The sequence below is a fragment of the Mytilus edulis genome, chromosome 5 (genome assembly GCF_963676685.1).
Source record: "Mytilus edulis chromosome 5, xbMytEdul2.2, whole genome shotgun sequence".
NCBI lineage: Eukaryota > Metazoa > Mollusca > Bivalvia > Mytilida > Mytilidae > Mytilus > Mytilus edulis.
The window spans coordinates 11519363-11546256 of record NC_092348.1 but is presented as its reverse complement, the minus strand read 5'-3'; the positions used below and the strand labels follow the sequence as shown (position 1 = coordinate 11546256).

General features: G+C 32.2%; 1 protein-coding gene across 3 annotated transcripts in view; it reads right to left on the bottom strand.

The window, feature by feature from the left end:
- Window positions 1-8047, bottom strand: part of LOC139522949 (uncharacterized) — a 40907-nt gene extending 32860 nt beyond the window's left edge. The window contains exons 1-2 of one of the 3 annotated variants that reach the window (XM_071316629.1): window positions 7938-8047; window positions 7698-7781 (exon numbers count right to left, since the gene is read on the bottom strand). In XM_071316629.1, coding sequence (XP_071172730.1) covers window positions 7698-7781; window positions 7938-7949 — 96 coding nt within the window. In that variant the 5' untranslated portion in view covers window positions 7950-8047. The remainder of the gene's footprint in view (window positions 1-7697; window positions 7782-7937) is intronic. The other 2 variants (XM_071316628.1, XM_071316626.1) reach the window with 2 other exon arrangements.
- Between the last annotated feature and the right edge of the window lie 18847 nt (window positions 8048-26894).

The window sequence follows — 26894 nt, the reverse complement described above, 5'->3', positions numbered from 1 at the left end:
TTTCTAGATCTATGCTTAGCATTTATATCAGATGACATGGACTCCTCACCCTGATGACCCTGCTGCCTTTCATAACTTTATCCGTATACATATATTAATAGATAAACAAAAGGCTGCATGCAACACGTATTTTTGTATTTAAAATGATTCGTTGTAACGAGATTATTTGTGGTGAATGGAAACTGTGAGGGTCACAATCTTAAATTGCTTATAAATGTTGCTGGAACCAGTTTCGTTATCTGCTCTGGTGTTGTTGAATTTTCTGAAATGTGCAAGGTAGATAGACATTTTGATTTGTTTTACTCGGTAATGAACCATTGTGTTTATCCCATGCTAAACATAACAAAAATCTCTGTACAAAGGTCTGTGAATTTTCTACAAAAATAGTGATTATTTTCACTAAATTCTCTTTTTCTACTAAATTCAATAATGAACTATAAATAATAATGCTTTGCAAGACGTTTCCCCTTGATATATGTACAAAATAAATCTCTATTATTCATTGTCTGTGCTGTTTTGATACTATTGCAGTTTGCACATTTCGGAATTGACAGGCCACAGGAGGGGTCATAAACCGTACACGAAAAGATAAAATATGGATATAAGTACTTAATTTGCATCTTTGAACCCCACCCCGGCTTGTTTTTTAGGAGCCTGGGGTGTCTAAAAATGGCCGATTACAGACAGCCGAGTACGCATTTTACTTTCCAGGCGTGTTATTGTTGATTGTTAAAGTCCTGAAAACGGATAGATGGAAACAAAAATGTTTGATATATCTGGCTTTAGATTCAGTTTTTATTAAATATAAATTAAGGCTACATTTTAATATAATAATTCTATGAATTCACAATATAAAAAAATGCAGAAAAAAAAATGAATGCAGTGAAATATCTTAGTAAGGAGTCATTACTACAGTGATGGTGTGTTTGACACACAAAACTTAAAAGCTTAGTGATATTACCAATATTAAAATAAAAGTGTATTTTAGTTGGGTATTTTTTTCCATTTACTCATTTTCAATTATAATCAAGGCACATTTTATTTTTATTCATGAAAAATATTTATATATAGAAAAGAAGGACACATTGTTCACTTCCTCCCCCGTAATTCTTTATCAAAAATATTTATTTTGAAATGAAAAAAGCTAAGAAATCTTAATTTTATTAGTGTTCTCTAGGTTATCTCGTCTTCATTCTCTGACATATTCTAGCCTGCCCTTTCATAAAATAGTGATTTTTTTTAGTGCTCTATCGAACTTTCGAAAAAAAATAATACCTGATAACCGTTTAGACAAAAAAAAAATTGTTGGAAAAATCTTACAGCAAGTGATTCTTAATAGCTATAAGATACATTTTTCTTTTACAATACAACTTTTAAATCTTACGGGAAACTATTCCAAGCTTTCACTGTAACCTCGCTCTAACTTATCCCCATCCCCCCCAAACAAAAACACCAAACAAACAAACCCGCAATACTATTGTAATTCTTATAGTCAGCACTCAATTGTTAACAAACAAATGTGTTTTAAGCTGCTAAAGACATGATTCAAACGCTCAGAAAGTCCTTTGTTCTATATTTCTGCTCTCCATTTTTATGCAAAACCTTTTACATTTTTATTTTATGGGTTATTGTTGAAGGTCGTACGATGGCGTATGGTTGTTAACACATACTTCCTTTGGTTTCTTATGGAAATTTGTCCATTGACAACAAACATACCACATCATCTACTTTATATAAGTATGGTATAAATTACAACATATTTTGGTGATCTTGCAAACGGATCGTAATCCCGAAAATCGTAAACATATTTTCTTATCTTAAAAGGGGGCAAGAAGGGTTCCATTAACAGGCCAATAAATAAGATTACAGTTAGTTTAAAAAAAAAATTAAAAAATGGGGGTATTTTTTCTCTCATTATAACAGTAAACAGATTCACAAAAATGTCAATTTCAAGAAAGCAGACATCAGCTTATAAGTCAATAACAGTACAGCATCAATGATCTTGAATATATGCCACGTTTAACTAAAATATAAAAGCACAGAACCAGGACATAGGAGCACAGAACCAGGACCGTTTTTCTTATCACCAGCACAGCGTCAGGACAATTCCCTTTAACGAACTTGCACGACTTTTGCAATATAATATTGTTGTAATATACTTTGCATGGTACTTATGACACATCAGAGAAAAATTAAGCAACAAAACAGTCATTTTATTGCCGTTCTGATACAATGTAAACAAACCCACCAGCACAGAATCAGGACCCACCAGCACCCGTCAGGACCAAATCACCAGCACAGTACGTTCTCTCGCAGGACAACCATACCCACCGTGATATATATATAATATGAATAGATGATTATTTGATAAAATTATAGAAATCTTATTTTCCATTGTTTTATTATCTGTTAATTGTATATTAATTTCTAAGAAAATAGATACTCAACACACACAATTATACCTACATTTTTACTTTACATGTTGATTTTAGAACTCAAACAAAGTTTCGATGAACATGTAAAGAATACGGAAGGGAAAATTAACAAAATGGTTACGAAGTATGATGAAGAAATTAAGAATTTACGAAATAAAATTGATGTAAAAGACATTGAACTTATAAACCAAAAATCACAACTAGCTGAATTACGTGATAAAAATACGAAGTTACAGTCTGAATTAAAACTGAAATCACAACAATTACGAGAATCAGAAGATGAAAACAGACAAAACGAAGAACAAAAAGAAACAAATTTAAAGATTTTTAATCGTTTAGAAGCAATCGATGGAAAATGTAAACAGATGTCTATGGTGTCGAAAAAACAATTTTCTGACGTTGTTATAGATTCAAAATTATCAAAATCAAATACCGAATTTATAACACGAGAAAATGACACAGACCAGTTTGGAAATGAAGCACAAATTGAAAGCGTGAGCATGGTGACTCATGAACAGCGACATTACCCAACGTACACGGATAATGATAGTGAATTCACAAACGACCGTTTTAATCAAACTCTAAAACCTAACCACGTTCTGTCAAACCTAGTTGTATTTTCAGGTAATGACCAAATACCAAAAGGGAACAAAGGACAGCCAATTGAACCATTAGTTTCAGACGGCGATACTTCAGTATTTAGGGGAGTAGTTCGAAAAAGGACTAAACGTATTGTACTTTATAATGTTCGAGCTGACAAACCATATGAACTTGTAAATGGAGCCGTAAAATCGTTTGCAGAAAAAAAGGTGTGAAAATAACTTTTTCAAAACTACTTAAGAAGCGTGAAGGAAGAGGATATTCTACATATATAATGCGTGTAAACATTGTTGAGAGTGACTTTGAGATCGTAGAGTTGAACGAAAACTTCTGGCCAGCGGGTGTATACTGGAGAGAATACGTACCCTACAATAGTAACTTTAACAATAACAACCAAACAGAACAATCATGGAATTAAAACCTATATTATATTTTGTATATTTTATATTTTCGTCATGATAAGGTTATTATGTTGGAACATGAGGGGTGCAATGTACGGGGTGTCGTACTTTCAAACTTTACTTAAGCAATCAGATATATGTTTTTTTACTGAACATTGGTTGAATGAAACTAATGTATGTTTTCTTCATAATATTGCTGACGAATTTCATGTTGTTTATAGTATTAGTAGCTCTTGCATGAATAGTTCAAGGGGCTCGGGTGGGACAGCAATATTGATTAGAAAATCATCAGGTTTTAAAATTAAGCCCGTAGAAATTCAAAATGACAGAATATGTGGTGCGATATTGTCAATCGATGGTTTTCAAGATATATGTGTAATTTACACTCTATTACCGTCTACTAATTATTCTCAAGATGTATATCTAGATTATTTAGATGTTTTATCGTGTTATTATGATAGAATGAGTGAAGACTATATTACAATTATAGGTGGTGATTTTAATGTTGACATATCTTGTGAAAATGTTAGCACAAAAAGTAATGCTTTGAAATGTTGTTTTGATAGTCGTAATATAAAAGTTCCCCACTTGTTGAATGAGGTAACTGGGCCTAATTATACTTTCAGAAATAAAGATAAAAGTCAAAAATCGTTAATAGACTATATATGTATACCAGAAATTTTAGAGCATGATATTTCAAACTTAGAGATAAAAGATGACTGTCCATATGATTTTTCTGATCATTACCCTATATATATGTCTCTGAACATTGATCTGCTATGTGGGTCGTCAGTTTGCTCCAAATTGGGCCGTCATGTTTTAAAATGGACGAAAGCTGATGAATTTGAAATAAAGATGTATCAAACAGAAATTTATAAAATTTTGGACATTATCAAACCTAAAATCGATAATTGTACCATTAATGATCTGGAACATTATAATACAGTTTTAACTAATGCACTACACATGTCGGCAAATGCATATATTCCGTGTGGAAAGTTTCGTCACTACCTCAAACCATACTGGAAATCTAATGACTTAAATGCAGTTCATTACGAACAGCGCGAAGCTCGTCGTGAATGGAAAAATAACAACAAGCCTCGTAACAAATCTAACCGCCTTAACAAAGAATATAAAGAAAAAAAAAGAATTTTCAGGAAACGTAAACGTCAGGCCGAAAAACTATGGCGAGAGGAAAAGTATGAGGACATTAAGATTGCAGCAGAAGTTGACATCGGAGAATTTTTCAGAACTGCACGTAAAATGAGGAAACAGGGACCGACAACAGATAAACTTGTTTATGACGATACCGAAGCAAAGACACCTGGAGATATATGTATGTTATGGGGGAAAAATTTTGAAAATTTATATTCTATAAAAGAAGAGAACTGCTTTGACAAACAATTTTACGGGAAAATTTCCAAAAAAGTTCATGATCTTTTCAACAATAAATACAAAGGTTATATTGATACTATCGACAAACCGATTACTGTAGATGAAATCAAGGATCAGGTACGAACATTGAAAGCCGGTAAATCGCCAGGACAGGATTATATATCAAATGAACACATACTATATGGTGGTGAAAACATATTAAAACATCTGAGTGTATTATACAATTTAATTCTCGAACAAGAATACTTACCTTTATCATTTAGACATGGAATAGTTATACCTCTTTATAAACGAAATAATAAAGACAAAACAAATCCAAATAGTTATCGTGCAGTTACTTTAACGTCTTCATTAGGAAAACTGTTTGATAAAATAATTTTGAATCGTATTCATAAACTCCTTGTTAATATCAATCGTGTGATGCCGCATCCACTCCAGTTTGGATTTGTAAAAGAACATGGTGCGATACCAGCTATTTACACCTTGAAAGAAGCAATTCATTATTATCTTGAACGTAATTCGATTGTTTATGCCATTTTTCTCGACAACGAAAAGGCCTTTGACCGAGTATGGCAAGATGGCCTACTTTACAAACTGAACCAAATTGGAATTCAAGGTAAATTGTGGAATCTGATATATATGTCGTATAAAACTGCAACAGCACATGTGCAGCATAGTGGACAAGTCAAGTGTTTCGGATTGAACAAGGAGTAGGTCAAGGTCGTGTGTTGTCTGCCTGGTTATTTTCCTTATTTATCAATGACTTGATTTGTGAACTCTTATCGACACATTGTGAACTACTAGTAGGCCCGATAAGCATACCAACAATCTTGTTAGCTGATGACACAACTTTATTAAGCGCAACTGTAAATGGTGCTCAGACATTATTAAACGTTGTTAACAGCTATGCGCTCAAATGGCGGTTAAAATATAATGCATCGAAAAGTAGTGTTTTGACTTTTACACCACCAAAAAAGACTCGCAACAATTATGACTCTGCAGCATGTCTTAACCTAGGTAATATTGTACTCGAAAGAAAACGTACATGTACTTACGCTGGAACACTTATTAGCTCAGATGGAAAAACTTTCGATAGATCAGATAAATCCAGTAAAAAGTTAAAACAGAAACTTCACTCACTATATACTGTTGGTGTTAATCCACGAGGGATGAGTGCCTTAACTAATAACTTGATATGGAAAAGAGTAATTCTTACAACAGCACTTTATGGATGTGAAACTTGGGGTCAGCTACCCTACCGTGAAACTGAAATGTTGGAAATAACTCAAAGATATTTCGTCAGATTTATACTAATGATGGATAAACGTAGTCCGACTGACTCTTGTATTAGTAATGTTGGTTTGTGGTCTGTCGAAGGATATACTGATAAAATGAAACTTTTGTTTTTTGGGAGACTGTGTCGTGCAAAATCGACAACAATACATAAACGGATGTTTAATTTTCGTATGGGACAAATATTAACCGGTGAGGCCAGTCAAATTTCATTGACTTACGATTATATCAAAATTTTGATAAAATATGATTTTGATTCTTTTGTTGAAAACTTTGTGGCTGAAAATTTTTTTCCAGACAAGCTACTGTGGAGCAAAATTGTAAAACAGACTTTAGACATATACGAAGAAAACAAATGGAAACACTCAGTTGAACGGCGTCCAGAACTTAAGCGGTACCATAAAATACATACTTGTTTGACGGAGCATCGTTTGTTACGACTAGCGGTAACTTATCCATCACTAAATTCAAAATTTATGACGCTTGTGAAATTAGGAGCCATAGCTATTCAAACAGGCAAATGCTCCTTGTGTAACTTATATAATACGGATATACTTATGCATTATATACTTTGCTGTACATCTCTTTCACAAATTCGGACAGAAATGTTCTACAAAATTGTTGATATTCTTGACGTAGAGGATTCCGTTCGTTTCTTTAATCAAGATGATGACGAAATTATCGAGTCGTTACTTGGAAGTATGAATCATACCATGCAAACTATAAATGCTGATGTATGGAGCCTCTTGATGTGCCACATAGCAGATTATATGTATAAACTATATCAGGTCTTCAATTATGATCTTTATAGTCACATATTTGATCTTAACTAATGTTGTTCTTGTATGAAGTTGGTGAATTATAGACGTTTTGTTTTTGACTCTATTTCCTATGTAATTATGTAACTATCTATAGACTTTTTTTTATTGATGTTTGTATACTTTGATGTTGTTTAGAATATGTAAATATGTTAGTGTTATGTTCTTGATTCTGTTCTTATAATATAAATTGTAAAATCTTCATATTATGGAGGAAATAAAGATAATCAATCAATCAACAAAACTGGTTTTGAGTACACTTAAACGCTAAGGTTAAACTTGTTGTAAATTGATTATCCCTTAATCAATTAATGTTTTAATAACGCTTAATCTGTTACAAATTATTCAACATATGCCAACATTTTTTCATACAATTTAATACCAAAATTTCAAAATGTTGCCATTGGTTGGATGAACCTTCGACGCAAACTTACCAAAACATACATAAGTTGTCGTAATGCTTCAAAAGCATTGTATCGCACAGTGTAAGAATATTAAAAATAACATTTAGGATCTTCAATATTCAAAATTTACTTAGTTTCAACTAATTTTGATTCAAACACAATGAGAGAAAGAAACTGTCCGGAACTCTTTTAAAATTTTCAGTATTTTGACATTATAATCAAAATTCAAACAAAAAGGCAGAAAGGTAAAACCCTCATTCATTATACATAAAAATATACAAGCAGTCGGGAACGTTATTGAAAACTTATGAAGAGCAGGTAAAAATAATAGAAAATGAAAGTGATACTTACTTCTGGTGTAGCTTTCACGTACACAACCACCAGTGTAAGTAATCCAATTGCAATGTTCATGGTTCCGTAAAATTTTTGGAACAGCTATAATAAAAAACAATGTGTTTATATATTTTGTCAAATAATTTTGTTTTTGTTTTTGAAACAGTCGAAAAACAAGATTAAACGAATATTAAAGGCAATATATATATATAAAATGACTACATCACAAAAAAGTAAATTCATATTGAGTTTACTTACAGTATTTGCCATTTGCTTCTTTTCAAAATGATATTTAATTTTACCCGTGATGTGCTCTTTTATATGCTTCTAATGCCGGATTTCAAATTTCTGAAAAATGTCATTTTCTTTAGTGGGGAATCCACCTTTTGATTTTGTCTTGTTTTCTGAGATGTACTTAAGAATTCAGGATGTGTTTTGCTCTGCATGATAAAGTATATTATTTGTTTACAGCCTCAAAAAGTCGGTCAATAAACTCCCAACGAGACACAAATGTTCTAAATACCCAGGAGGATATCATTTCTAGCATAGTTGAACAACAGGAAATAAAATATTTAAAAAAAAAAAAAGCATAACAAATACGACGCAAGAACCGTATTTTTGTCTAGGGCCAGCTGGAGCCCGCCTCCGGGTGCGAGATTTTCTTGATGTGTTGATGAGCCATTGGTGGCCTTCTGCCGTTTTTTGCTCTTTGGTCGGGTTGTTGTCTCTTTGATACATTCCCCATTTCCATTCTCAATTTTATTAACTAGAGAAAACAATTTTGAATGTCCTTTCTAGAGGCCTTAATAAAGAGTATTCAAAACTATACTTTGGATTTTAAAAAGAAATGATTTTTGCTCTGTATGTCTTAACAGCCATGGATTCCGTACATTGACTCTGTAAAGAAGTATAGTAAGTTATAGTTTTAAATACTGAATAATAATCGAATGCGGTAAATAAATGGATTTAATGAATAATCGTCTCTCGTAATTATAATGAATGGCTTTTACATATTTCCGATTTGTTAATCAATGTGGTATGTATTGGTTTGTTAAAAGTAAGCCGTTAATAAAATATTGAATTGGATTATATTTTTTTAGGCTGCAATCAACATGTTTGTATCTTTAAAGCATTTCAGAAAGTATATCAGACTCGGACTTCTCTTGAACTGAATTTTAATGTGCGTATTGTTATGCGTTTACTTTTCTACATTGGTTAGAGGTATAGGGGGAGGGTTGAGATCTCACAAACATGTTTAACCCCGCCGCATTTTTGCGCCTGTCCCAAGTCAGGAGCCTCTGGCCTTTGTTAGTCTTGTATTATTTTAATTTTAGTTTCTTGTGTACAATTTGGAAATTAGTATGGCGTTCATTATCACTGGACTAGTATATTTTTGTTTAGGGGCCAGCTGAAGGACGCCTCCGGGTGCGGGAATTTCTCGCTACATTGAAGACCTGTTGGTGACCCTCTGCTGTTGTTTTTTATTTGGTCGGGTTGTTGTCTCTTTGACACATTCCCCATTTCCATTCTCAATTTTATTGTAAACAAACATGGAATACAGAAAGTTAAAAATAGATTATAAACAAGCATGTTATTGTCTTCAATCAACTGAAACAGTGTGCACGTGCAGAAAATCGATTGTTCCACTTTACATGCCGCATCTGTCTTTGAATTCTTTATTGCTTATTTTGTAATGTTTTTTTTTTGTTGTGTTCGTACTTCTATTTCTTGTTTTTGAAACAAAAAAATGAAAACATTCTTTGTTTGTGGTGAATGACGAATCGCTTATTTGAGGTTCTGATTTGAGTATACCTTGTATACAGGAAAGAGGATAATGGGATAAAAGGAAAAAGAATAGAGAAAAATGGACAAAAAGAAAGCCATTATCATATTGCTATGTACGCAATTGTATCGTTAATAATAGAGATACATTGATAGTCTTGTTCCGACGGTTATATATGATCTTTCCTAATAGTCAAGAAGCTAAATGCTGATATTAACTTAAAAATAGAACCAATGCTGTGTCACTCTTGATCTGATTAGTTAGTATCATTAATACAAGTAAACACACATAATATATAGTTAAATATATTCAGAATTTCGTATTATTTCAAAAGTACCTTTTTTTAAACCTAAGTTTGAAAGAAAGTTACATAAAGAAATATATTCGTTCGCCTTTGGGCTTGATCTACTTCTATATTGATAAGAATTACATAAAATCTTATTACAAAATATATCAGTTGTGGGGAATTTACCGTTTAATTCAATCTCAGTTTTGAGATGCACTTGAGAATGTAAGAAATGTTTTTGTTGATTATTCTGAAACCGGATACCGAACGATAAAAAATGCACTTCGGGAAACTACAAATTAAACTTTGTTGCTTTTCTTAATGATATTACGGAAAAGACACTCCTCGTTGAGAAAAGATATTCATGAATAATTCAACAATAGGAGGTAAAGAATCTTTAAACAACTACGAATCATTTATTTGAACTTTTAATATAAATGCACTAGTTAAGAAGCTTGCATATATCCTAAAATGCATGACAGTTGTGCTGCTCCCACATTTTTCACATGAGCTCCTATTTAAAAATAAGCATAGATAGTATATAAAGTTTTGTTCAAGAAGGTGCAAACAATCTATAACTTTGATTGATTTCTTCATTACTATACACTGAATTTGAACCTCCCCCTTATTTTTTTAAAAAAAGGCAATGTTTAGATCAATAACAATAAGACAACTATAAAAAGACAAATCTAAAAATGACAAAGATATTAAGATCGCAAATAAAATCTCAATTTCGTTTTTTTCTAAAATGTATATGAACAGTTTATAACACAATAATTTCAAATGACTATTATGAAGGATAAAGTACGCAAGTTGGGGGCGGGTGGGGGGGGGGGGGGGGGGTCAAAGTGCATGTCTGTTGATTTTATAATCCCTCCATGCACTGTTACAATGGTTATTGTACTTTTTAATATTTATTTCCATGGGTGCCCATTCTGCAACTATTTGCGGCCAAGGTACAAGTCCGTGGATCTAAGAAAGTATGCACTGCTACTGTTGTTTAAAACACATATCTTTTCCTAGAGATGTTTAGATAAAAAATGGCATAGAATATTGCCAAATGAAAAACATTATCGACGTCTTAGCAGTTATTAGTACCTTGTTAATGGCACCTTTCAACACTCAAATCATTAAATAATCTTAATGGGCCTGGTCATAAAAAACTTAAATATCTACCATTACGTAATGCACAACCCTAAAGAGATACAGGAAGTGGGTTTTTTCCATTAACTTCATCGCTCGCTCACATTACGATTTAATAAGATATGTACAACAAATTAGATAACAAGTACAATAAGTTTATAGAATATGTACAATATATTATAGATATAATACGTACAATAGGTAATATAATATGTACAAAAGGTTATAGGAAATATACAAAAGGTTATCAGTTATAGAAAATGTACAATTGGATATATGGTATGTACAAAAGCCTGGTTACAGAAAATATACAATAGGTTATAGAAAATGTACAATAGGTTAAGAAAAATGAACAATCAGCTATAAAAAATATATAATATGTTATAGAAAAATGTACAATAGGTTATAGAAAATGAACAATTGGATATAAAAAATGTACAATAGGTTATAGAAAATGTACAATAGGTAATAGAAAATGAACAAAAGGTTATAGAAAATAAACAAAAAAGTTATAAAAAATGAACAATAAGTTATAGAAAATGAACAATATGTTATAGAAAATGTAAAATAGGTTATAGAAAATGAACAATTGGATATAAAAAATGTACAATAGGTTATAGAAAATGTACAATAGGTTATAGAAAATGAACAATTGGATATAAAAAATGTACAATAGGTTATAAAAAATGTACAATAGGTAATATAAAATGAACAAAAGGTTATAGAAAATGAACAAAAGGTTATAGACACTGAACAAAAGGTTATAGAAAATGTATAATAGGTTTCTAAAAAATGACCAATTGGTTATAGAAAAATGAACAATATGTTATAGAAAATGTATAATATGTTATACAAAATTAACAACAGGTACTTTATTACGCATGCTCATAAAAAAGTGGAGGGGTTGTATCAACATTGATGCTGAACTTTTTAATTTCATTTCATTAAAGAATGTTACATTAAAATATTAACTCTTACTTAAATCAGTTCCTTCTGATAGCACAAAACAGTAATTTTGTAACAAGCAATGAAATGAAAACTATCTAATAGTAAATTAATCCTCCCATAAATATATGGAATTCAGAAAGATTTATATGGATGTACAAATGTTAGTTGTTTGTAATTGGGGAGTTGGTATTTCTAATTTCAGATATATATATATATTTAAATCAATAAAAATATCCAAATTAACAATACACAATAGAAATAAACTTTTTTTTAAAGGGGTATTCTATAATGAAACGTCGCACGATACTGGTGTCACCTAACGTTACACACTCAAAGACGTCAGCCAAAATAAAAACGTTGGAATGCATGTTGATCAGATGGCTTTTTACAATAAATTTTAAAGGATTGATTTTTTTTTCCTAAGAAAGGATTAATTGTTTTTTCTTAGATAAAAGATGTTAAGCTTTAGTTTTCTTAACAAATTAAAAATAAAAAAGTAACTTGAATTGAAACCAATTGTTTTATATACATTTTAATTATAAAGGCAATCGATTACTTTTTTAACTATGCACTGCAAATGCACTCATCTTTGCACTCCAGAATGACAAGGCGAAAGAACTACGGCATATCTAGCATGTCAGTTCTGCACAAATATATGCAAGGGAATTAGCGGGAACAATTATCATTGCTGTTTTTTTTTCTTTTTACTTGTATTATAGCGGATCCGATTATTATAGTCCGGAAAACACTTCAGTTCCGCGAGAAAATCTCTCCCAACCCCTTCTCTATGAATCGGTAGAGCTTCAACATAAAACATTAATTTTAAAGTTTTCTTATTAAGCAACAAAATAAAATAGCCGTATTCCAAATCGTATGTGAAAACCGCAATAATGACAATTAGACGGAACGTTAGAAGTATATTTTATTAAATAACGTCAAAATCGTATGTGGGGACAATGTATCGGACATTTTAGTTTTATCTGATATCTCGTATATTAGATTTAATTTATGGGAATTTAATACCAAAATAGAGATAATTTTTTGTACTTTTATCCATTATAAGATTTTTTATGTAGCGAATGGCACTATATTGAATAAACATCATGAAAAAACAGAAAACGTAACCCTACGTTTAATTTGGTTTGAAGGGGACAAAATGTCGGTCATTGCTATTCAACTCGAAAAATAAGAATTTATTTTTAAAATTCCTGATTATTGCATGAGGCGAAAGTGTGATCTTTGTACAAAATACTAGTATAAGAATTATTTACTTTCGACATGGGGATTGCTCTGGAATTCCCTTTTTTTGGACAATTTAACAAAAATTACGACAACCTTTCGTGCATGGGACACATAATTTGTATCATCTTGATCCCCTTTTTTTATATTTCCGTCTTTTCGAGCTCAAACCCTAAAATTAAAAAAAAAGTTATCTCCATTCTATCATAAGAAGGATTCACACTATACTTTTAAGTTCACAACAACCATTGAACAGATTGTATACATGTAAGTTTTATATTTTTATAGTAACTTTATCACGGCATTGTCAGTTTCACTTCGACGTACGAGCTTCGAATGTATTTACCGTCCAGGAAAACAAGTCCCGGGGTGTTTTACTGTCTCTGGGCAAAATCCCGTTACCGGAAGAAGAAGAACGTTCACTGTTAGCGAAAGCTAGTTCAAAGCCAATTTCAATTTATACATAAACCATGTTTTACCGAATGATCACCGAATGCGACTTATTATCAAAAATTAGAAGATGTGGTATGATTGCCAATGAGACAACTCTCGACAAGAGACCAAATAACAAACACTTATTTGTCAACGTACGGTCTTCAAAAATGAGTAAATAAAGGCAACAGTAGTATACCGCTCTTCAAAAGTCAAAAATCGATTAGGAGAAAACAAATCCGGGTTACAAAACAAAACCGAGGGAAACACATGAACTATAAGAGGAAAACCCATACCGCATAGTCAACTATAAAAGGCACCGAAATGACAAGTGTAAAACAATTCAAACGAGACAATTAACGGCCTGAATTATGTACAAAATAATGAACGAAAAACAAATATAATATACAGCAACAAACTACAATCACTGAATTACAGGATGGTTATAACATGCCAGGAGCACCAAGTGGAATATGAATTGCTTATCCTACCAGAGCACCTGAGTTCATTACTAGATATTGATCGTGTTTATGTTGCTCAAACTTCAGTTTGCTGTGTAGTGTTTAGTTGCCTTTAGTTTTTTTGGTAAACATATGCTATGATTAAAATTAGAATTTCAATTTCTATTTTGTACCGCATATACTAGTATCCAAAATATTTTTTATTCAATGCAGATATTTTTATATATTGACATTAAAAACTAGAGGCTCTCAAGAGCCTGTGTCGCTCACCTGTTAATGTGTTTACTGATGTCGGCCATCTTCGTTGGTAGGCGGGGTCATTAGACACTTTTTTTTAAAATAGATACCCTAGTATTATGATTGTGGCCAAGTTTGGTTAAATTTGGCCAAGTCGTTTTAGAAAAGATTTTTATACAAGTTACAAAAATGACGAAAAGTTGTTCAATATTGACTATAAAGGGCAATAACTCCTTAAGGGGTCCTCTAACAATTTTGATCATGCTGACTTATTTGTAGATCTTACTTTGCTGAACATTATTGCTGTTTACAGTTTATCTCTATCTATAATAGTATTCAAGATAATAACCAAAAACTGCAAAATTTCCTTAAAATCACCAATTTTAGGGCAGCAACCCAACAACAGGTAGTCCGATTCAACTCAAAATTTGTGAGGGGATATATCTTATTCTGATGGACATTTAAATCTTGAAAGATTTGCCCTAAATGTCTTAGTTTCAAAGATATAAAGCAAAAACTGCATTTTACCACTATGTTCTAATTTTAGCCATGTCGGCCATTTTGTTTGGCAGGCTGGGTCATCGGACACATTTTTTAAACTATAAACCACAATGATAATTGTGGCCAAGTTTGGTTAAATTTGGCAAAGTAGTTTTGGAGAAGAAGATTTTTAGAAAAGTTACAAAAAATGACGAAAAGTTGTTAAAAATTGACTATAAAGGGCAATAAGTCCTTAAGGGGTCAACTGACAATTTTGGTCATGTTGACTTATTTGTAGGTCTTACTTTGCTGAACATTATTGCTGTTTACAGTTTATCTCTATCTATAATAGTATTCAAGATAATAACCAAAAACTGCAAAATTTCCTTAAAATAACCATTTCACAGGCAGCAACCCAACAACAGGTTGTCCTATTAATCTGAAAATTTCAAGGCAGATAGATCTTGACCTGATCAACCATTTTACCCATGTCAGATTTGCTCTAAATGCTTTGGTTTTTGAGTTATTAGCCAAAAACTGCATTTTACCCCTATGTTCTATTTTTAGCCATGGCGGCCATCTTGGTTGGTTTGACGGGTCACGCCACACATTTTTTAAACTAGATACCCCAAGGATGATTGTGGCCAAGTTTGGTAGAATTTGGCCCAGTAGTTTCAGAGGAGAAGATTTTTGTAAAAGTTTACGGACGACGGACGACGGACGACGGACGACAGACGACGGACGCAGGACGACGGACGACGGACGCCAAGTGATGAGAAAAGCTCACTTGACCTTTCAGGTCAGGTGAGCTAAAAATGAGAATAGAAACGGGGAATGTGTCAAAGAGACAACAACCCGACCAAAGAGCAGAAAACAGCACAAGGCCACCTATGGGTCTTCAATACAGGGAGGGAACTCCGTTTTAAAAATGTATGTTTCATAAGAATTCTATCATGTGGCTTCCGAGTTATTGTGAAACTAACTACTCTACGGGCGATGTGAATCAGATGTGGATACTTCAAACAATCTACGTCTCTTTCTTGCAATAGTATTAAAACATTTGACATTTCTATACTTTACACAAGTATCCCCCATTCCAAACTAAAAGATAAATTGAAAGAGTTGGTCCTGCGTTGTTTCATACAAAAAAGAATGTACAACGTAGATATAAATATCTCGTCTTATGGAGGAATATATCGTACTTTGTTAAATATCACTCTTATTTCAAAAAAAAAAAAATCTCTGAAACTTACATTATCAAGATGCTTGATTTCTTGATTGATAACGCTTAAAAAATGCTACCTTTGGAGGACGCTTTATTCATATGAAGCTGACTTCATACAAGAGCGTCTAAGGAAGATGAAAAGAAGCTATCATTATCATTTATCTTAACGTACCGCTATATAAATGATGTGCTCTCACTAAATAATTCAAAGTTTTTAGACTATGTTAAACGCGTCTATCCCATCGAAATTGAAATAAAGGATACAACAGACACAGTTAAGTCTGCCTCATATCTTGACTTTCATATAGAAATTGACAATGAGGGTCGGTTGAGAACAAAACTTTACGGCAAAAGAGATGATTTCACCATCCAAATTGTGAACTTTCATTTTCATGTAGCAACATTCTAGCAGCACCTGCATATTGAGTACATACTACTGCATATGAATACCATATACCAAGTCAGGAATATGACAGTTTGTTTCCAGTTGTTCCGTTGATTGATACCGTTTGATTTTGTCAGTTTATGGACTTCCCCTTTTTTTACTTTGCTTGGAGTTCTGTATTTTTTGTATTTTTGTTATACATTTTTAAACGATGTTCCTGTAGTGAGCTTGCATTTTCTATCAAGATTGGGTAATAGAGCTGCTTAAAAGGAAGCTATTTAACCAGTAGTTTCAAGTCGTAAAGTTGAAGCCATTCCACTGTTTTTTTTGTCTTTTCGTTGTTTTTTGTTTCTTGCCATGGCATTTTCAATTTGTTTTCGACTAATGAGTTTGAATAACTGGTTACTTGGACAAAACCCAAGTGTGGTATATACAATTTGTAGGACAAACAGGACTGGAAATTTCTAGACGAACACAGGAACATAAATAAATTCGTCCTCTTTTATTGACTGAAAGCAATTGCATAGATCCTTGATGTATTGTTCGATTCTATATTATTCCAACGAAATCGTTGGTAATTGCCATTACTTGAGCCGACCTATACAGCTACAAATTCAATAAAATATTTGCTGCAGTCCAGCACAATCAAACATATGCAATATTGCCTTTAAGTGTTTCAGTATTTCTAATCTGTTTGTTATGATTAATACGTCGGTAGTTACTCGTAAATCGCCCGGAGCACCTGAGTTTTTTTTTGGAGGGGGCGGGAGGCGAGTCGCGTCGCTCAACTTTAGTGTAGTGTTGTGTTGTGTTTATTGTATTGTATTTTTTTCTGTTTTGCTCATCCTGTTATCTATCTTGGTTTTTTTTTTTTTTTTGTATTTTCTTCCTATATGTAATTTGTTCATCTAGAATCGAAGAAAATTTATATAGATATAAGAAGATGTGGTATGAGTGCCAATGAGACAACTCTCCATCCAAGTCACAATTTGTAAAGGTAAACCATTATAGGTCAAAGTACGGTCTTCAACACGGAGCCTTGGCTCACACCGAACAGTAAGCTATAAAGGACCCCAAAAAATGACTAGTGTAAAACCATTCAAACGGGAACGCATATTTATTAAACAAATACTCCTGAGTAATTAATTTTTACACACAATATAGAAGGGCTATTGTCAGTTAAAGTAACACCAGTAGTTTCAAAACATGGATTAAAAATGAAAATAGTACTTTATAAATGTTAAGCGTCCGTAGTGCTTCTTTTGATTTCCCTTCATTGCGAACTTTTATAGCAAAATATTTGAAGCCGAAAGATGTACAAGAACCGAAATACGTGAAGAGCTATATTTCCACGTAAAATGCAAAATGATTGTGGTGATAAAGAAAAGAGGATCCCCACGTACGTCACCTCTCGCTAGTGTAAAACACTTTGACTATAGATGAAGCCTATATTAGTGATTATATCATTAAGGCTTGTATAAAAGCATTACATTTTGTAGATATTGCAAGATAGTTAACTGTTTTATATAAACAGTATTCGAAATGAAAACATGAATTTTTTGTTATCTAAGCCCGAATGCAATTTAATCCGAAAGGTGACACGTTATATATTGACGTTTTAAAAATTAAGTCTGCAATATAATGTACGCAAAGATATTATTATTATTATTATATCGATGAAAGAGACTAAATATTGGTATGAATACCTCATGGGATCAGTTTTACACCATAAACATCACAAAGAGGTCAACTGTTCTTTACTCAAAATACATTGTATATTGAAAGTCAAGAATATCAGATTCAAAAATACAACCAGATGTAAAGATTTCGAAATTCTATGATATACTAATGTTCATTACAATTGAAATTTAGTTTTGCTGGAACAGATAAGTCAACGAAATAAAGAGCTCTGCTATCCAGAGTCACAGTCGTTTATCATTTACATTCACATCGATATGCTTTGGTAGTAAGAGGACAATCTGAAGGTCTCAGGATGCAACTTCCACTCTTATAACCCAACTCCTTACATCTATTTTTGCAACCTTTCCATAGAATTCCTGTCGCTCCTGAGCTCCATCTAGAACATCTGCTCCATGTATTCCAACAATCACCAATGGGACCACCTTCGGTTGGTGGAAAGAATGAAAAAATGATAAATATCGTTATCAAGGCTGCAATTTTACAGGAAATCATCTGTAATATAAATTTACGATACGTTGAGTAATATACGAACACGAAATCATGTATCATACGTGGTACTTCGATTCTCCTCATTTATTTTGCAATAATTACCACAAAAAGAGGAAAAGCAAAACAATTTTTATGAACGTTCTTCCACGTGTCCTTATATAAGGTATATTTGCAGTGTTTTTGTATGTTTTTGGCTTCAATTAATTTTTGTCAGACCGCACCTGCAGAAGTGTTACTTAAGAAAAACGCTGTAATGAGACGACATATTGTTCTGAAATTAATTTTACTTTATTTACCAATACCTACATAAAGATCCTCCTTCTAAATACTTCACAATGTTAAGATGCTTTTGTCGAATATACTAAAGTATTTAAAATATGTTTCATTCAATATATATATATCTTTATGTAATAACATCAAATGTGTGTTTCATAAAATATTTGTAGACTTTGATTAGCAGACAACAGTCGCATGGGTTATAAAATCGGTGTTAATTTCACTAGTATATGCACATTCATGACTGCATGTGCTCTCTATGATAATTTCAACAATAAGAAGTAATAGGAAAAAAGAAAGTATTAAATGTTCTTGCCTTAGGTGAAAGAAGCCAAGAGCGATGGGATTGTCTGTCAGGGTATAATACATTGTTTTTAATTTATTTATGAATATCTTCAGTTACCATTTGACTTCAAGTTATAAAACAGAATAATGAAGTACTAATATCATACAAATGAAAAGAAGATGTGGTATGATTGCCAATGCGACAACTCTTCACAAGAGACCAAATGACACAGAAATTAACAACTATATGTCACCGTACGGCCTTAAACAATGAGCAAAGCCCATACCGCATAGTCAGCTATACACGGCCCCGAAATGACAAATGTTAAACAATTCAAACGAGAAAACTAATGCAAACAAATAAACAAAAAACAAATATGTAACACAGCAACAAACGACAACCACTGAATTACGGACTCCTGACATTGGACAGGCACATACCACGGTGGGTATGGTTGTCCTGCGAGAGAACGTACTGTGCTGGTGATTTGGTCCTGACGGGTGCTGGTGGGTCCTGATTCTGTGCTGGTGGGTTTGTTTACATTGTATCAGAACGGCAATAAAATGACTGTTTTGTTGCTTAATTTTTCTCTGATGTGTCATAAGTACCATGCAAAGTATATTACAACAATATTATATTGCAAAAGTCGTGCAAGTTCGTTAAACGGAATTGTCCTGACGCTGTGCTGGTGATAAGAAAAACGGTCCTGGTTCTGTGCTCCTATGTCCTGGTTCTGTGCTTTTATATTTTAGTTAAACGTGGCATATATTCAAGATCATTGATGCTGTACTGTTATTGACTTATAAGCTGATGTCTGCTTTCTTGAAATTGACATTTTTGTGAATCTGTTTACTGTTATAATGAGAGAAAAAATACCCCCATTTTTTAATTTTTTTTTTAAACTAACTGTAATCTTATTTATTGGCCTGTTAATGGAACCCTTCTTGCCCCCTTTTAAGATAAGAAAATATGTTTACGATTTTCGGGATTACGATCCGTTTGCAAGATCACCAAAATATGTTGTAATTTATACCATACTTATATAAAGTAGATGATGTGGTATGTTTGTTGTCAATGGACAAATTTCCATAAGAAACCAAAGGAAGTATGTGTTAACAACCATACGCCATCGTACGACCTTCAACAATAACCCATAAAATAAAAATGTAAAAGGTTTTGCATAAAAATGGAGAGCAGAAATATAGAACAAAGGACTTTCTGAGCGTTTGAATCATGTCTTTAGCAGCTTAAAACACATTTGTTTGTTAACAATTGAGTGCTGACTATAAGAATTACAATAGTATTGCGGGTTTGTTTGTTTGGTGTTTTTGTTTGGGGGGGATGGGGATAAGTTAGAGCGAGGTTACAGTGAAAGCTTGGAATAGTTTCCCGTAAGATTTAAAAGTTGTATTGTAAAAGAAAAATGTATCTTATAGCTATTAAGAATCACTTGCTGTAAGATTTTTCCAACAATTTTTTTTTTGTCTAAACGGTTATCAGGTATTATTTTTTTTCGAAAGTTCGATAGAGCACTAAAAAAAATCACTATTTTATGAAAGGGCAGGCTAGAATATGTCAGAGAATGAAGACGAGATAACCTAGAGAACACTAATAAAATTAAGATTTCTTAGCTTTTTTCATTTCAAAATAAATATTTTTGATAAAGAATTACGGGGGAGGAAGTGAACAATGTGTCCTTCTTTTCTATATATAAATATTTTTCATGAATAAAAATAAAATGTGCCTTGATTATAATTGAAAATGAGTAAATGGAAAAAAATACCCAACTAAAATACACTTTTATTTTAATATTGGTAATATCACTAAGCTTTTAAGTTTTGTGTGTCAAACACACCATCACTGTAGTAATGACTCCTTACTAAGATATTTCACTGCATTCATTTTTTTTTCTGCATTTTTTTATATTGTGAATTCATAGAATTATTATATTAAAATGTAGCCTTAATTTATATTTAATAAAAACTGAATCTAAAGCCAGATATATCAAACATTTTTGTTTCCATCTATCCGTTTTCAGGACTTTAACAATCAACAATAACACGCCTGGAAAGTAAAATGCGTACTCGGCTGTCTGTAATCGGCCATTTTTAGACACCCCAGGCTCCTAAAAAACAAGCCGGGGTGGGGTTCAAAGATGCAAATTAAGTACTTATATCCATATTTTATCTTTTCGTGTACGGTTTATGACCCCTCCTGTGGCCTGTCAATTCCGAAATGTGCAAACTGCAATAGTATCAAAACAGCACAGACAATGAATAATAGAGATTTATTTTGTACATATATCAAGGGGAAACGTCTTGCAAAGCATTATTATTTATAGTTCATTATTGAATTTAGTAGAAAAAGAGAATTTAGTGAAAATAATCACTATTTTTGTAGAAAATTCACAGACCTTTGTACAGAGATTTTTGTTATGTTTAGCATGGGATAAACACAATGGTTCATTACCGAGTAAAACAAATCAAAATGTCTATCTACCTTGCACATTTCAGAAAATTCAACAACACCAGAGCAGATAACGAAACTGGTTCCAGCAACATTTATAAGCAATTTAAGATTGTGACCCTCACAGTTTCCATTCACCACAAATAATCTCGTTACAACGAATCATTTTAAATACAAAAATACGTGTTGCATGCAGCCTTTTGTTTATCTATTAATATATGTATACGGATAAAGTTATGAAAGGCAGCAGGGTCATCAGGGTGAGGAGTCCATGTCATCTGATATAAATGCTAAGCATAGATCTAGAAAGCGACATATAATCATGACATTAAAAAAAGTCTCTTCTTTTCGACTTTTTTCAAACAAATTGACACATAAAATGAATTATATAGTATTGTGGAATTTTTAACTTATTTTAGATACTATATATTGTTATCTGATATTGGACGAAAGATGTTGCCCTTTTATGTTATTATGTAATACAAGTTCAGATCATTTGAAAACACATATTAAACAGCCAAATGGATGCACAAGAGCTAAAATAGGAGTCATAGATCCTGTTGGCAACAGCTATCTGGCTAATTTTATTGATTTTGTAACATTTGTTTCAAATATGACCAACTTCTTATCCAAAATCACCAGCACCGTATCAGGACCCACCAGCACAATGACAGGACCCACCAGCACAGAATCAGGACATGCATAAATTGAGAAAATGCTAAATTTTAATAAATTGCAATGTTTTTTCACAAAATTGTTTTGTCGTGTGGATTGCGGTATAGAAAGCGGACTCTATGAGCATTTTTGTTTTATTTTTTCAGTTCGAGATTTTCAGAAAATGAGCATTTTTGTGTTACGCTTACTGAAACAGTTTAGAGGGTCATTTTTTTAATGGTTCATATATGAACCCATAAGAAACGAAATTGAAAAATCTCAACTGTTTTCTTCCATTTTTTATGAGTGAAAACGTCAAAAATCATCATTTTCGTCTTTGTTTACATTTTTTCATTGATCACCAGCACCCGTCAGGACCGAATCACCAGCACAGTACGTTCTCTCGCAGGACAACCATACCCACCGTGCATACATACAGAATGTGGCGGTGTTTAACATGTTAGCGGGATCCCAACCCTCCACCTAATCTTGGACAGTGGTGTAATAGTACAACATAATAACGAACTATAAAAATCAGTTAAAAACGGCTTAACTTATTAGATGGATAAAAATAGAAATACATCTGACAAAAACACAGACTGGACGTGGCCGGGTACTTGTACATCTCAACAACAAAAAGACACTAAATACAGATCTGAGAGTACTCGCAATTACTGATAGCTAGTTCAAACCCAATAACAACTAATAATAAAAAAATTCATCTTTTAAAGACTAAATAAATGTTTTGTCTATTTTTTTTTTAATAAAAAGTGGTAAATTTAGAAAATGTTAGCAATGTCGCCTACGGAAGAATAAATACTACCGTTTTCCCTAATATCTAAAACAAAATAAAACGTTGACTGTGAGGACATGATTATACTAAGCGCAGATATATATAGATAGATAGATAAACATTAGATTGTAAAATAACAGATAGAGAATAAAATGAACAAAACTTACGGTATTGAGGCAATATGAAGCTTGAGAGAATTTGCTGCCCAAACGACATTTATAGGTCTAGTTAGTCCGGTGCAAAACGCAATTGATTATGTTTTCGGTGCATTGTGGTCAAAGTTACAAACATGTTTTCGCCGAATTTCTATATGCTAATTGCGGTTAAAACTTGTTTGTGTTAAACTACTTTATGTAAGTAACAGATTCTACGTAACCATTAAACAACGTATTTCGTTAACTTACTTCTGGGTCATCAACAAATATTTGAATTTAATGACAGGGAAAAGATAGGCACGGAGTATTTGATTCTCTTGGAAAGGGGAGCTTGGATTTTACATCAAGCTAATTTCTTCTACTTAGCAAACCAAGCAAGATTTTTTTAAAGTCAATCGTACACACCATACTTGCTAAGAATGGAGCCAGCATATCTTTTAAGGAACTGAATAGACCATATAATTTTTTTTTATCAAAAAAGAAGGCCAGATTAATAAAAAAAAAACAACACGCCACCCCTTAGAAAAAATCTAATGGTCCGTACCTTATCACGGTCGAATCCCTTAGATTTTAGAGTATCATTGTATTTTGATTTGATCTTCTTTGCTTATCTTCCAGTTGCAAATATTTCATGATTATTTAGGATAAAAGATATTATACAACAAATCATATACTGGTATATGTTCTTTCAGGTTGTTCAAACGAAAATGAAAGGCGGATTATTTGGATTTTTACTGAAAAGAGAATGTATCTTTGATAAAAGCAGGCATTTTGTATTGCACTAGGTAATCTACGGACCAAACAAAATGTTTTTGCAAGTGTTCTTTTAATACCAGAGCGTTGTTCTCTCCCACATAATTTTAATTGAACGTGGCTACATAAGAGTACATCCCGCATAGATAAACATATGACGTATATATGAATAAAGACGGGAAAAGTCCATGTTTTTATCTCATATCCAGGGGCGGGTGTTCGATTTAAAAAAAAGGGGGATGATGTGGTGAGGACCACCAAAAAATATTGCCTGGAAGCGGGATCCGGAAGTAAAAAATCACTCAATGTTATTCATTCCCCATATTTCTTTTTAATAAAAACTGACAATATAACAAATCCAATTACTTAAGGTAATAGAAGGCACCCATGGGAGCGATGCAGGTTTTATGATATATGCAATATCAAATAGTAACTATATAATGTTCAAAACAAGAAAAGACATTTATTTTAAAAAAAAAATAATGTTTATAAAAAACTTTTGAATTGCTGCTAAAAACATAATCATTTGCTTTTTTGATAAAGGCTGTAGGTAGATTGATTATCTCTTATGTTTATACGCAGTAAACAAGCTTATGTAAAAAAGAAATGTTGTTTATGCAATATATCAGTAGTGTGTTTGAAGAAAACAAATTTATGACAGAGGAATGAATAATTGTAACGAAAATAAAAACATTATTTGCATTAATGTCCCGTCACTTAAATAGTTTGAATTACGTTTCAGATTGTCACGGAGCGGTGATTTAACATAAAGTATTCATAAAAAATACATCGTACTTACACGGACGTTTCTTTTATTTTACTATTGAAGTCACATGTATTTCTTCAGGACCCAGGGCAATGTCATTTTCTTTTGTTTTTCTGCAACCTATGACCAAAATTACGAATAACTGGTCTCACGGTGATATTATTAAACATACCCCGAGCGGTAATTTTGCTTTTCGCCATTTTGGAAATGCATAAATGTAAAGAATGGAAAAAGAAAAAAAAATACACACGACATTGTCTTCTTGCGATTTCAACAGTTTTATCCATACATGAATATTGTGAACGAGGGAAAAAGATACAAAGAATTTTTGATTGAAAGTAATGATTGACTGTCATGAATATAAGTATTACGGTTTGGTTAAACTATTTGGCATTTGAAAGTAAAATGTATTTCTTAAATCTATCCGACCAAGCAAAATATCTAGATATGACTCCTACAAAAGCCGAGAAAGATCATTAATTTTTCAGAACTAAAAATAAAACACAATAAGAATTCAGAATTCGCACATCAAGAGCGATAATCCATGTTTCCCGTGCTATTGCAGTCCAAATGTTAACAGTACAACCAAAACATGATTTCAAAAGGTATATTTGTATGTGGGATGGAGAAACTGCTTTGCAACCATGGTTTTGGGGAAACACTGCATCGTAATGGCTATTATCACTTAGATGTAAACTAATAATTATTTTGCACAAAAAATGACTAGGATATTTTAAGGAAATGTCTATGTCAAGAAATTGTAAATTTCCCAGTTCCTATTAGTTATTTCTTTTTTAAACAATTTCATTCGGAGGTATGGGTGCATATTTATTTATGGCTTCATTAAATTCACTGATAGATAACGAAGAGATGTGTCTATTTTATTTACACATGGACAATGTTATTGAAAATTTCTTGCTACAAGCAAACCAAGGATTACGTATTCCGTCGCAAAAGACAAATTGGCTTTCGTTATGGAAGGACGTGTTTAAATATTTTTAACATTTAAAAATCATTAGAACTTTATTTCGTGATCAATTATTGATGTATTTCTGTTATATATTTAATCTGAAATTGCCTTTGTTAGTTATCATTATAATAAAAATTAAATGAGGGTGAGGAGATTTGAACAGCCCTTTTTGTTGGGATGTCTTTAAATGTCAATATCAAATTGTCTTTGAAGTTTTACTGACTTACAAACCGTCAAAAACACACCAAAAAAAAAATTAAAAAAAAATACTCCCATAAGGTTTATTCCTATAAAATGGAAGAGTCCAAATCTTATTCACCTAAGAGGATAGATCAACAGTACTCAGACTGATTACAAATGACCGTTTACTTATTGCATAGAACACGGACTGATGAAAGGCAAACACCAATGTAAACCTGTTTGGCTAGCTATAAACCAGGTATTATCCACCATTTTCTGTATAAGAAAATGCCTGTACCAAATAAAGGCAACAGTAGTATCCCGCTGTACAAAATTCATAAATCGATTGAGGGAAAACAAACTAAAACAGAGGGAAAAACATCAACTACAAGAGGAAAACAATTGAACAACATAAACATTGAACAGCACAAACAAAACGCCAACATACATTTGTTTTTTGGTGTTGTTTATATTATCACAGGTAAATTTCTAATGTAATAGTAAATAGATAAGTTTTATTGTCGACACATATGAATAAAGTTGATGCTCAGTTATGCATTCAATATAAACCCTGTATTTGGTCAACAGAATTTGATGTTTTCATACATTTTTTAAAATGAACCTTTTCTTATAAACCATTTTTTGGTTAGTAGAATTTCATTATCAGATATACATAGCACATAGAAACATATATTTGTTTATAAATGTTTCATATGGACAATAGATCAAAATATAAGGAATATAGCTTTAAAAATTTGTACAACTGAGAGATGCTGGTCTGAGTTACAGTTATGCTGCAATGATAAAATGCTTTAAAAGAGACTCCAATAGACAATGTTTTGATATTTCTAATATAATTACCTGCATGGGCCGGTGGTTAGTATAGAACCTTTTTGTTTTTGTTTTCAAAAGTTCTACATAAAGTAAGCCTTTCATAAAAAATATTTTTATGCACAAAATATGAATGTGTCATAACAGTAGGATATCATGCTAGTTTAACTAAACTTAACTGCTTGGGCCGTTAAGTCATCATTACAAAATGAATGCTTGATTTAATCTCATTCAAATATTTGCTTATATGTCTTGCTCATTTAGTTGTTTTGTTTA